At 36.6% G+C, this 11,867-nt stretch overlaps 3 protein-coding genes and 1 pseudogene across 4 annotated transcripts; 3 read left to right on the forward strand and 1 right to left on the reverse strand.

The window, feature by feature from the left end:
* Positions 1-429: 429 nt before the first annotated feature.
* eIF3l (eukaryotic translation initiation factor 3 subunit l) lies at positions 430-2,823 on the forward strand. The gene is made up of 3 exons (XM_012375134.2): positions 430-589; positions 701-2,158; positions 2,476-2,823. The coding sequence occupies exons 1-3, from the start codon at positions 569-571 to the stop codon at positions 2,608-2,610; spliced, it is 1,614 nt and encodes a 537-aa protein (XP_012230557.1). The 5' UTR covers positions 430-568; the 3' UTR covers positions 2,611-2,823.
* elg1 (enhanced level of genomic instability 1) lies at positions 2,545-9,063 on the reverse strand. Of its 2 annotated transcripts, XM_012375132.2 has the most exons (7): positions 8,714-9,063; positions 8,264-8,632; positions 7,647-8,185; positions 7,169-7,485; positions 5,771-6,965; positions 5,216-5,639; positions 2,545-3,781 (listed from the first exon to the last, which is right to left on the reverse strand). In XM_012375132.2, exons 2-7 carry the CDS (start codon positions 8,582-8,584, stop codon positions 3,029-3,031), a joined length of 3,549 nt encoding a protein of 1,182 aa, XP_012230555.2. In that variant the 5' UTR covers positions 8,585-8,632; positions 8,714-9,063; the 3' UTR covers positions 2,545-3,028. The 2 variants fall into 2 exon arrangements, with proteins under 2 accessions (XP_012230555.2, XP_012230556.2); XM_012375133.2 differs by lacking the exons at positions 8,264-8,632; positions 8,714-9,063 and having other exon boundaries at positions 7,647-8,019; positions 8,093-8,185.
* On the forward strand, positions 3,850-4,979 carry LOC137000562 (histone-lysine N-methyltransferase SETMAR-like; annotated as a pseudogene).
* A 206-nt stretch (positions 9,064-9,269) lies between the features above and the next one.
* Positions 9,270-11,768, forward strand: Bap55 (Brahma associated protein 55kD). Its single transcript, XM_012375081.2, has 6 exons — positions 9,270-9,458; positions 9,688-10,014; positions 10,106-10,435; positions 10,517-10,768; positions 10,846-11,043; positions 11,116-11,768. The coding sequence occupies exons 2-6, from the start codon at positions 9,688-9,690 to the stop codon at positions 11,329-11,331; spliced, it is 1,323 nt and encodes a 440-aa protein (XP_012230504.1). The 5' UTR covers positions 9,270-9,458; the 3' UTR covers positions 11,332-11,768.
* The last annotated feature ends 99 nt before the right edge of the window (positions 11,769-11,867 follow it).

Here is an 11,867-nt window from a genome sequence, read left to right on the forward strand (position 1 = left end):
TATTGTTTTTGAAGAATTAGTATATGTAGATTTACGAACGCAAAATAAGGTTTTCTGAAAGGATAAACTTGAAAATCATAATTATTTATATGAAAGACAACATGAGACATTTTACAATAATTTATCATTTTTTTAAATTTAATGTACCTAAAATTAAAATATAAAAAATCATTTTCTTATGATACAAGTTAATTTTTTGGATTAATTTGTATTTATTACAAAGTAATGTTTAGAAAGCAAGTTGTGATGTTATGAAAATTTGATAAGAATAGAGCAATTACTATTAGAATTTTAATTTAAAATTGACCACCAAGGATTGATTGGTCCAAAAGAAAATGGACCAATCAATTTCCTTATGCATATGTTTATGCGATTATGCAAGTTTGTCTGAATAGGCCCTAATTTGCAGACTTCGCGCATGCGCACTTCATTTTGGGCTTCAAAAAGAAATCAGACGGTTATGCTGCTGCACTGTGATACAAGTCTGTGGTCAAAATTGACTCGTGTTCATACCGCATCCGTTACGAAAGAGAGGTTATATTTCTTTTAGGTCCTTACTTTTAGCAGGATGTACGAGGATTATAACGAGGTATTAATCTATTTTAAAATTTACAATTACCCAACGCAATCGTCGAGAAAAACCACAGCGTGATTTTGACATAATTTTATTCGTACGACTTATTTCAACCTGTTTTCGCAGTTCGATGCCTACGATGACTACGGGCCGCCAGAGGCACACGATCAGTATGAACGGCCAAGCTATCGGCAGGTGCCCGAGTTAGTGCGCAACTTCCTGGTGTTTTTGCGCAACTGCATCAATGAGGGCATGATCTTCGAGATTCAAAATCTGTATGAGAATTCGTTTCCGAAGATCTCGGAGCAGCTGTTTGACAAGTCGCCATGGCCAGACGCTTCAACGATCGCTCACATCGTCGACAACGACCCCGTCTTTCTCACTCTTTATAAAGAGTTATATTACCGTCATATCTATGCACGCATGCAAGGCCCAACGCTGGAACAGCGTCTCAACTCTTTTTACAATTACTGCGATCTCTTCAACTATATTCTTCACCCGGACACCCCAGTGCAATTGGAATTACCCGATCAATGGCTATGGGAACTCATTGATGAATTCGTCTATCAGTTCCAATCGTTTGCTCAGTATCGTGCCAATCTGTCCAACAAGACGCCGGACGAAATTGAAAATCTAAGTGCGCACAACAAGATTTGGGATGTCTTGTGCGTATTGAACGTCCTACACTATCTGGTTGACAAGTCAAAAATTAAGAGCCAATTGGAGGTGTACGCAAGTGGCGGTGATCCGGATTCTGTGGCTGGCGCCTTTGGCAGACATTCCTTGTACAAGATGCTCGGTTACTTCTCGCTCGTCGGACTTCTGCGGCTGCATTCTCTGCTGGGCGATTATTATCAAGCCATCAAGGTTCTCGAGAACGTGGAGCTCTATAAAAAGAGCGCGTACTCTCATGTGCCTGGCTGTCAGATATCAACGGCATACTACGTGGGCTTCGCGTACATGATGATGCGTCGATATGCAGATGCCATTAGAACTTTTTCCGGCATCCTGCTGTACATCCAGCGTACAAAGCAACTCTTCGCTACGCGAAGTTACCAAAATGATCAGATCAATAAGCAGACAGAGCAGATGTACCATTTGCTCGCCATATGTCTAGTCTTACATCCGCAGTGCATAGACGAAGGCCTGCAGCAAGCTCTGCGGGATAAGAATTATCATGAAAAGATGTACAAGATGCAATACGGGGATCTCACCGAATTTGAAAATTGCTTCGTATTCGCGTGTCCTAAATTCCTGTCCTTGACACCGCCGAACCCGGACAATCCCAATGAGGATTATGTCCGCGAGGCTATCAAGCATCAAACCCAAGTATTCATGGATGAAGTAGTGCAGCAGAAGATGTTGCCGACTATTCGCTCGTATCTGAAGCTTTACACGACGTTGCCGTTGAGCAAATTGGCCACGTTCATGGGCAGCAATACTAGAACCGACGAAGGCTGGGATTTGGACAAGGAAGTCAGTGCACTGACGATCCATTTGCTGTGTTTCAAGCACAAGATGAAGAATATCGTTTGGACGAAAGGCACATCGGGATTAGATGGGAAATTTCAATCCGGATCCGAGGTAATTGTTTTTGTATTATGTCACGTACGTGAGAAAAAATATTTTGCATATTTCTTCGACAATATATACTTTTTATCATTTTATCCAATGGAAGATAATGTGTCGTTATTTCCTTAATTTATTTTTCTAAAAAATAGATTGAGATCCTTCAAATTTGGAATTTATTAGTTTTTTTTCTTGTCAAAAATCAAAGATATAATTACAATTTAGTTTATTCTTTCGTTTCTTAACGACATATAGGCAAGTGCATGATATGAACATAATTGATGATATGAACATAATTGATAAATAAATAAATATGAAAATTTTCTTTTCAGCTGGATTTCTACATCGATAACGATATGATTCACATTGCCGACACGAAGGTAGCGCATCGCTACGGAGACTTTTTCATTCGCAAAATACTAAAATTCGAAGAACTGAATCGCAAATTGCATCACATAAAGATTTAATTGTACATTATTATACAATTATTATATTAAATATTTTGACAGTGCATTTGATGTGTATAAATGTGCAGTAAAAATACAATATTCGCAAAAAATTATTGCGAATACGTTTCCTTTGTCGATACAAATCATTCATAATTCTGTACTTCTAGCTTTTTACAAATGCAAATATATCTGTATTTAGCAGAGACATAATAAATTCAATTACAAAAAGAAGTCATTCCAAAATACTTATGATACTACGTGTATATATTCATATAACAGCAACAATACATATTTAATATTACGCTATCAGTAAATATAAATAACTCTATGTACAATAGAAATTCAGTATCTAATTAAAGTTTTATCGCAACTTCGAGTTTTAATAAAAGTACGCGCATATCCGACGTACGTAAAAAATTTACATTTTTCCTAAACGTCAATCGCTGGTGACTCCGCTCGTGGATGCATTTTTACTTACTTTTTCTTGCAACATTCTACACGCGGCGGCTAAGACATTCGGTTTCATCAACAGCGTCGGCACTTTCAAACTATGCATATAATGGAAAAATCTACTGCCTCGCTTGTAATTAGCGGTAGAACGAGACTCTTCCGCGCGACATATCGTTCGTGCAGCCGGAAGGTAATCTAACGCCATAATTTGTCGATCTAAACACGTGGATGTGATGTGCGAGAGAGCCAAATCCACTCCTTCGTTCAATTGCTTTCTTACAATAATATTAGTTTGATTTTGCACGATTTCGTTTACGTTAGAGTCTTTATACAATATTTGATCGATTATAAAATTTGCTATTTTTGTGTTCAGATCACACGAAGCGGAATAGAACGATACATTTTCGGCTAAAGACAAATTGGGCTGCGTGTTCTTCTCCGTTACATTTAACGCCGAATCCTTAATATCAATTAAACATGACACTAGAGATAAACCATCCAATTTGTCTGCTAAATTATTCAATATACACGCAGTAGTGTTAGTCTTTTCAGTATTTGTACTTTTCTTCGTCTTATGTTTCCTATTTAACTTAATGGCAGGTTTATACAGATAGCTTCGCATGTCCTGCCAAAGCGGCTTCGTAATTGTTGACTGCTCGGATAATATTGGTGGACCAGACAGCAACAGATATTGCAATTGCAGCAGCGCCTGCCGTAGATCGCCCATTTGTAACAATTTCTAAATATAACAAAACAATTGCATTCAATATAACAATGAAAAGATCCGATTGTAGGGCAGTCTGAAAAGTTCGCGGAGCGACATCTGTAGTAGAGTTATAAATTTTAATTGGTTTTTTAAAATGGAAAATTTGAAACATCGTGCTGTAATAGAATTCTTTGTTAAGAAAGGTTTAAAGACAATGGAAATTCATACTGAAATGGTAAATGTATTAGGAGAATCTGCTCCTTCAAAAACAATGGTTTGCAAGTGGGCGCTTGAGTTTCGACGTGGTCGTACAAGCATCGAAGACGATCCCCGCAGTGGACGCCCAAAAAGTGTCACAACACCGAAAATCGTTCGACAAATTCATGACATGGTATTGGATGACCGGCAAATAAAAGTGCGTGAGATTGCTGAGGCCATGGGCATCTCAAAAGAACGTATAGGTTATATTTTACACGAAGAATTGCATATGAAAAAGCTTGGTGCAAAATGAGTGCCGCATTTGCTAACAATTGATGAGAAACGGAATCGAATGCGAATTTCTCAAGAGTGTTTGGATCGTTTTAAGAAAAACAAAGTTGATTTTGTGCGTAGATTTATAACTATAGATGAAACATGAATTCATCATCTCACACCAGAGACAAAACAGCAATCGATACAGTGGACAGAAGCCGGTTGTTCTGCACCAAAGAAGGCAAAAATGATTCCAACGGCGGGAAAGATTATGGCGTCTGTTTTTTGGGATGCAAAAGGGATTTTAATGATTGATTATCTTGAGAAAGGTAAAACAACAACCGGAGAGTATTATGCAAAAGTTTTGGACCAACTGGATAAAACAATTCGTGAGAAAAGACCCGGTTTGAAGAAGAAAAAAATCATTTTTCACCAAAACAACGCACCTGCCCACAAAAGTGTTTTGGCGATGGGAAAAATCAACGAATTAAAATATGAATTGTTGGAACATCCACCCTATTCGCCAGATTTGGCTCCCTCCGACTTCCACCTGTTTCCAAATCTAAAAAACTTCCTCGCTGGTAAGCGTTTTTCGTCCAATGAAGAAATGATTGCAACCGTAGACGAATACTTTGCAGACCTTCCGCAAAGTCATTTCAGGGATGGGATAGATTTATTAGAGAAGCGCTGGACTAAGTGTATTAAAGTTAAAGGAGATTATGTTGAAAAATAAAACCTAAATAAATTTCTAAAACTATAACTTATTTTTTCATTTTCGCTCCGCGAACTTTTCAGACTGCCCTCTTACTTGGAAAATTTTTAATAAATAAAAAGTTTTAATTTGAGTACAAATCTTAATAACTATGTAGACTTCTAACAATAATATATGTACAGACTTCTTTTTGCATCAAATCTTATTATTTCAAGTCCGAGATTATAACTTTGATTAAAAAAATAGCAATCAAAATTTTAGAGTATAATTTAAAGACCACTTACCATTAGACAATTATGTGGAAGCCTGTAACCTTTCTCCGCCAATGAAATTAATTCTAGCAAGGCAGACGCTCTGTTACCATTCACAAAATTTACTCGTTGAAAGTAAATCTTGTTTTGTTGCGGTGCCATTTTACTCAGGTGAGGGCATATATCTCTACACGTCATGACGATCGGTCGTTTCGTGTTCGATGCTAATTGACACGCAGCGGAAACAAAGCCTTCGTCCTCCTCGAAGATGAGATCAATGTCTTCCAGAAGAATCAGAGAGTTTTTCGATACCTTCGGGGTCTCACTCTCGTTTACAACTCGCTCGAACAGAGATGTACGCTTCTTTTCTTTAATCCTGTGCGACTTTGTGGCTTCCTCCAATTCTTTTAGAATTATTTTTCCGCTCCGTCTGGAGGATGCATTCACCTCCAGCACGCTATAAAAATAAAATTTTCAATAGTCAAGTTTTTTCAATTTTTATTTATACTTAATGTGTAAATAGTGCTTTCAATATTCAACCATTTTAATGATTATATATTTACGTTATGGACTTTTTCCATCACAAACCTGTAACCGAGCTCCTCCGCTATTGCATATACACTCGCACTCTTTCCGCTGCCGTGCGGCCCCAGCAATATAGCTATTTGATTATTTTCATTGTTATACATAGAACTGCAATCGGACGAATAGAACTCGTCGCTGCTACTGCCATCATCCTCCTTTGTCAAGGACACTCTCCAGCCGCTCAGCCAGCTCTTCAGTTTATCCGCGGCTCCTTCATTTCCGACTATCTCTTGCGCGCTCTTCGGCTTATATTTACACGTCCACGTGCAATCATGAGACAGAGCCTCTTTATTTTCCAAATTTTCCAAATTTTCCAAATTTTCCAAATTTTCCAAATTTTCCGCTTTCTTTTTTCGCTCGAGTGATTTCGCCCTTCTGCCTTTCATTCGGGGCGGCGATTTCTTCTCCGAATCATCCTTGATCGTCAAGGCTTTCCATAATTCTTGCACATCCGGACAAAGTTTCTCGATTTCAGACAATGCCGCATTGACGTTTTCCTTCACAGGCTCATTGACCGTTTCACTCGCTTTTGATTCCTTATAATTGGTGATACACTTGTAGTTATTAACATCTATCGAAGGTAAATATCTCCTCTCAGTTTTCATCTTGTATTTATGCTTGATTTCCGGTTTGATCAAGTCTGACTTATCTTCTAACTGTGTCACGTGACTAATAGTCGGAAACGGTAACATAGGTATGTTATTGTTTGTCTTACGATCTGTACTTTTGCTCTCTACGTCAGTTATGTCTGACTGCAGAAACGAACGTCTAGCTGCTACGACAATAGGATCTGTTTTACGTCGTTTAACGAACAGAGGTGCCAATTTTTCATTCGGTTTCCTTTTCAAGATGTTTTCACTGATGATTTTACAATCAGAATAGTCAGTTGTTGTTGTAACTTCTTCACTCTTATCACTAATTTTGTTCCTTTTATTAACTTTCTTCAATTTTTTTGGACATAAATCAATATCTTTATTGTTATCGTTCACAACAGCATCCTTAGTAGCATTTGAAGCATTACTTTCTTTCTGCTTACCAATCAATTCTTTTTTCTTTTTGTTTTGTTCTCTCGTCTTAATATGTCCATTTTTTATATTAATCCTACTATTTTCTTCCATATTTGTAGAATTTCGAGACTTATTTGAGACATGAAACTTTGATTTGCTTCTTGGTGAAAACAATTCCTCATCAGTGGTATCTGTATGCCAAATTGCGAATGTAAATTCTATATTGTTATTAAAACTAAAAAAGTTATTCACTTTTGGGAAATCAGCGATCAAAGTGTGAAAAAAAAGTCATCGCCATCGACCAATGAGTATCAGTGGGAGACTCTAGTTATACTTTACATCATATGTACATGTATCATATATTATGATTTTTATATACTATTTTAATACGTACCATTCGAAGAATCATTACTTTCAGAACGTAATTTTATGCGCAAAGACCAAGGTTTTTCTCGTTTTAGCTTATCTTGACTGATGGTTTGTGGTGAAAACAAACTTTCAGATGCTACAATGTGAATACTATTCACTGTTGAAAGATCCAATTCTGATTTTGAACATTTTTTGTTAAAATACATCTTGTCCGGAATCGATTTTTTTGCAGATTTAACTGCAGATTCATTATCAGAATTGTGAGTTCTATGTACATCCGCCTTTACGATGAAAGTAGATGAACATTTCTCGTTCTTATTTGTAACATTTAAGTGTGATTTGCTGCTTAATAAAAAAAAAAAAAATTATTACTCTGTTTGAGCAATACTAAAGTTACTAAATTTAAATTTACATGTTTGTTAAATACTTTATAATTTTTTTTATTAATGATATTAACAATACAGTACTTGATAATACTAAAAGAATGTAAGACTATGCATTACCTAAAATAACTTAGTAAATTTCCAGATGACTTGTTTTTTATCGACAATCCAATATCATCCTTTTTATTTGCGATGTCGCTTTTATCGTTATTTTTGAAAAATCTTATACGATTTTCTATATTCTTTTCTATTTTTTCACCTTCTTCCATCTCTGCAATTTTTCTTTTAGAATAACCCTTTTTATCAGCCAAAGCTATTAGCTTCTCTTTGCATTCAGATTTCGATTCTTTGGCTTCATCCAATTTCTGCTTACATTTAATATCCTCTATAGATTGCTGCGATAATACTTTGTACTGTATTGGTTTACCACGATTCATTAAAACTTGAAAGGCATTTGATTCTTCCCGCTGAGAACCAATTTCATCGCAAAGCTCTATATTTGATAGACTCTCATCATTAACATTCTTTATATTGTCAGTAGAAAAGTTATTCAAATCTATAATAACCTGTTCATTTGATTCTATATTATCTTGTAAAATATTTTTCATCTTTTCAGATGGGCTATTTTCTGTGTTTACTTCCACATTAAGTTTGGAACCCTTAAAAAATTAAAAAAAACTTTAAATATCAAGAAATTAATATCAATCATATCTCTATTTAGATTCTAAATCTGATACCTTTTTGGAACGCAACTTCAAGCCAGTCGAATAAGATTTTGGTGTTCCATCCTGTGAGACACTTTTATCGTTATTTACTTTAACATTTAATGGACTAGGTGTTTTGTCGATCAGATCATTCTTGTTCTCTATTATATCACATATCCTTTGCTTAGAAACGTTACGTGATATACGAATCTTTACACGTTTACGTTTACCCGTTGCAATGGTTTCTTCCTGCTCTTTCTGTTCCACGGCGGTGCTTGGATCGGCAGTAACCTCCACATCGACGTCTTTCGTCTTTCGTCTGCCGTTGGCAAAATATTGTTTGATGTTTTTCATATTCTGATAGCAATAGAAATACTTCTTCTTTACGTGTGAACTTCTGTCCTGTCAGAGACACAATATCGCATTTTATTATTTTTCCTTTCTGCTGATATATTTATAGAGATTTTCAAAAAAAGTACTTACTGATCCACCAACAATTAAAAGCAGATGTTGATAAAATGCTAATATGTATTAATGACAAAGATATCACTAACTGTAGAATATTAATTATATATTGATGCCGTATTAAAAGTTTATCGATTGTAATCAATGGTGACTAAAAATTGTTGCAAAATTAGTTATATTCATGTTATTATTGCAAGGTATATATTCACGTTATCATTCCGTGATACAACACAGTTCCTTTACGTCATGCTGGCCACTTCCCGCCTTTTTGATATCTAAAGGTTCGTTCTTTGTAGCGGAATTTTCTGTACTAGTGCAAGAAGTGTACACTGAGGTCGGCGACGTCCCATTGGCAGAAATCCACAGCGGAACGGAAAGCACGGAGTCAGCACGACCAATCACAGCCATTCCGCTTGTTTTTTTATCAGTAAGCTATATAATGCTCGTATCAGACTACACATTGAAGATTGAAGATTGAAATTTGACCAATCAGAACAAAGAACTTTTAGCCCCTTTTGTTTCGATTGATCTAATTTCAATCTTCAATCTTCAGTGCGTAGTCTGATTCAGGCTTAAAGGCGTTTCTGACACTGTGAATAGACCAATATATACCGGTGACCGGTGGTGACCGGCACTATTGGAAGCGTCCTTACAAGTGAGGTTATGGTGATATGTCGCAAAAGTCACAAGAATAAACGTTCATGTAGTCGTCAAGTAGACATATATATTTTGCCGTTTCACTGAGTAATTTTTGTAACTCACGGTAAGCTTTTACAAACATAAATACCCAATATTTAGCGTAAGTATTTGTATAAGTAATTGTAGGACAAAGTTGTACTGTATCATGTGATATTGTCAATATGCGTGGTGCTGTTGTGTCATGTGTCAATTAATCATATTAAAAATCAACAAGATTGTAGTGTGTACAATTGCAGTGATAATTACAATACTTTTGATATCATTTTTGAAAAAAAACTTCATAATTTTTCAAGATGTCTGGTGGTATGCTGTATGGTGGAGATGAGATAGGGGCATTAGTCTTTGACTTGGGTCATCACTCCCTAAGAGTCGGCTATGCCCAAGAGGACACTCCGAAAGCAGAAATTCCAGCTGTCGTGGGAATAGGAGAAGATGCCAATGGCACAGCCACTAAGGCTGAACCTATGGACATCGACGACAAGAAACCTGATAGCAATATTACACAAAGTGGAAGCAAATATTACATCGATACCACAATTCTTCATGTTCCGCGTAAAAATATGGAAATTGCGAGTTATATGAAAGATGGCATGATTGATGATTGGGATCACTTTGAAAAGGTAAATGAATGAGCGATTTTTCTTGAGATTTCAGCAATAAACTTCTCACATAAAAACTTAAAAATTTAATATTGCGCATTTATCTGTTTAGGTCTTAGATTATACATATTTAAAAATAATTCAATCTGATGCCGAATATCATCCTGTACTGTTCTCTGAATCTCCATGGAATGTGCGCAGCAAGAGGGAAAAGCTGACTGAATTGATGTTTGAAAAGTACAATGTGCCAGCTTATTTCCTTGTCAAAAATGCAGTTCTGGCTGCATTTGCAAATGGTAGAGCAACTGGTATTGTTGTTGACAGTGGAGCCACACATACATCTGCAGTGCCTGTACAAGATGGATTTGTATTGACACAAGCTATTGTTAAATCCCCTCTTGGTGGCGATTACATAAGTATGCAATGCAGACAATTCTTACAGGTATGTAAATATATATATATATATATTTATTAAACTGTTTTTCCTAAATATATTTATCTTGTTTATTTTGAATAAATGTAGGACAATGATATCGATTTATCACCTCCTTATATGGTGGGCAGCAAAGAGGTAGTAAAGGATCACGATAAACCACGGTGGGTAAAAAAGAAGGCTTTACCCGAAGTCACTAAATCTTGGCACAATTACATGGTGAAGAAAGTGATTCAAGATTTCCAAGCCACAGTTCTACAAGTGTCGGAAACACCGTACGACGAGAAAATTGTTTCCACAATTCCCGCTGTTCAATATGAATTTCCAACTGGGTATCATCAGGTATTTATTCAACATTTCTTCTTTACATCAAATTTTCCGATCAAGAGGAAATGAATGATAGAGAAAAATGTCTCCAGGATTTTAGTAGCGAGAGATTTCGGATACCGGAAGCGTTATTTGATCCCAGTATGGTACAAATGCGCGGAGGTATGGTCGGTAATACCATGTTAGGAGTGGGACACATTGTCACGACCAGTGTTGGCATGTGCGACGTTGACGTGCGGCCTGCGCTTTACGGCAGCGTTGTCGTAACTGGTGGTAACTCGTTTATTCAGGTGCGAATTTGTCTCTTATACTGTTGCTTACAAATCGCTGTCCTTACTGACAGACTGCTTTACATTCCACAGGGGTTCCCGGAGCGTCTGAATAGAGATTTATCAATGAGAATACCCTCCAGCATGCGTCTCAAATTGATCAGCGCGAACGGCTGTGCGGAGAGAAGATTCGGCGCTTGGATAGGCGGCTCGATACTAGCGTCGATCGGCACCTTCCAACAGATGTGGATCTCCAGTCAAGAATACGAAGAGAGTGGAAAGAGTCAAGTAGAAAGAAAATGCCCTTGAACTGCAAATAGCCCTTTGTACGTTTTCATTCTCAAGCCGCATTCGCGTCGACGTTCGTGCAGACGTCACGCAGAGGGAGTGAGTACAATTTTCGGAATATGAAACATCTACAATATTGTGCATCGTTTGATACGTATAAAGTACGCGTAAGACTATAAACTACCTTTTTAAATAAAACTTTTTACAATGTTAGATTATGATGATAAATACACTTGTAATATTATTGAAAAATAACGTCTGCCAGCGTTTCATACACACGGTAAGTATATTCTATCTACAAGTGACATTACACATTGTTGAATTGTATAAGCAAATTAAGGAGTTCCATCATTATTTATTAACGAAATATTAAGTCGAAATGTAAACGACGAAATTTGATAAATTGTAAGATTTTTTTATAAAAACTTACCGCGACAGGCTGTCGTTTTGAAAGTAAACTTGTCTGTTATTTTTACGACTTTACATATCCTGGTATTTGCACGCCGTCTCGTAAGTTTCACTGCCAAGTGTTATACGCATCATAATGTTTGATTCCC

The sequence above is a fragment of the Linepithema humile genome, chromosome 6 (assembly GCF_040581485.1).
Source record: "Linepithema humile isolate Giens D197 chromosome 6, Lhum_UNIL_v1.0, whole genome shotgun sequence".
In the NCBI taxonomy this organism is placed as follows: Eukaryota; Metazoa; Arthropoda; class Insecta; order Hymenoptera; family Formicidae; genus Linepithema; species Linepithema humile.

Bases quoted from the DNA above. Each gene is read 5' to 3' on its own strand.
- Bap55 (XM_012375081.2), top strand. From the start codon at position 9,688: ATGTCTGGTGGTATGCTGTATGGTGGAGATGAGATAGGGGCATTAGTC. The intron at 10,436-10,516 runs GTATGTAAATAT...GAATAAATGTAG, and splicing joins AATGCAGACAATTCTTACAG to GACAATGATATCGATTTATC. The intron at 11,044-11,115 runs GTGCGAATTTGT...TACATTCCACAG, and splicing joins GTGGTAACTCGTTTATTCAG to GGGTTCCCGGAGCGTCTGAA.
- elg1 (XM_012375132.2), bottom strand. From the start codon at position 8,584: ATGAAAAACATCAAACAATATTTTGCCAACGGCAGACGAAAGACGAAA. The intron at 8,186-8,263 runs GTATCAGATTTA...TAATTTTTTAAG, and splicing joins TGAAGTTGCGTTCCAAAAAG to GGTTCCAAACTTAATGTGGA. The intron at 6,966-7,168 runs GTACGTATTAAA...TTTGGCATACAG, and splicing joins AAGTAATGATTCTTCGAATG to ATACCACTGATGAGGAATTG.
- eIF3l (XM_012375134.2), top strand. From the start codon at position 569: ATGTACGAGGATTATAACGAG. The intron at 590-700 runs GTATTAATCTAT...CTGTTTTCGCAG, and splicing joins TGTACGAGGATTATAACGAG to TTCGATGCCTACGATGACTA. The intron at 2,159-2,475 runs GTAATTGTTTTT...TTTTCTTTTCAG, and splicing joins AATTTCAATCCGGATCCGAG to CTGGATTTCTACATCGATAA.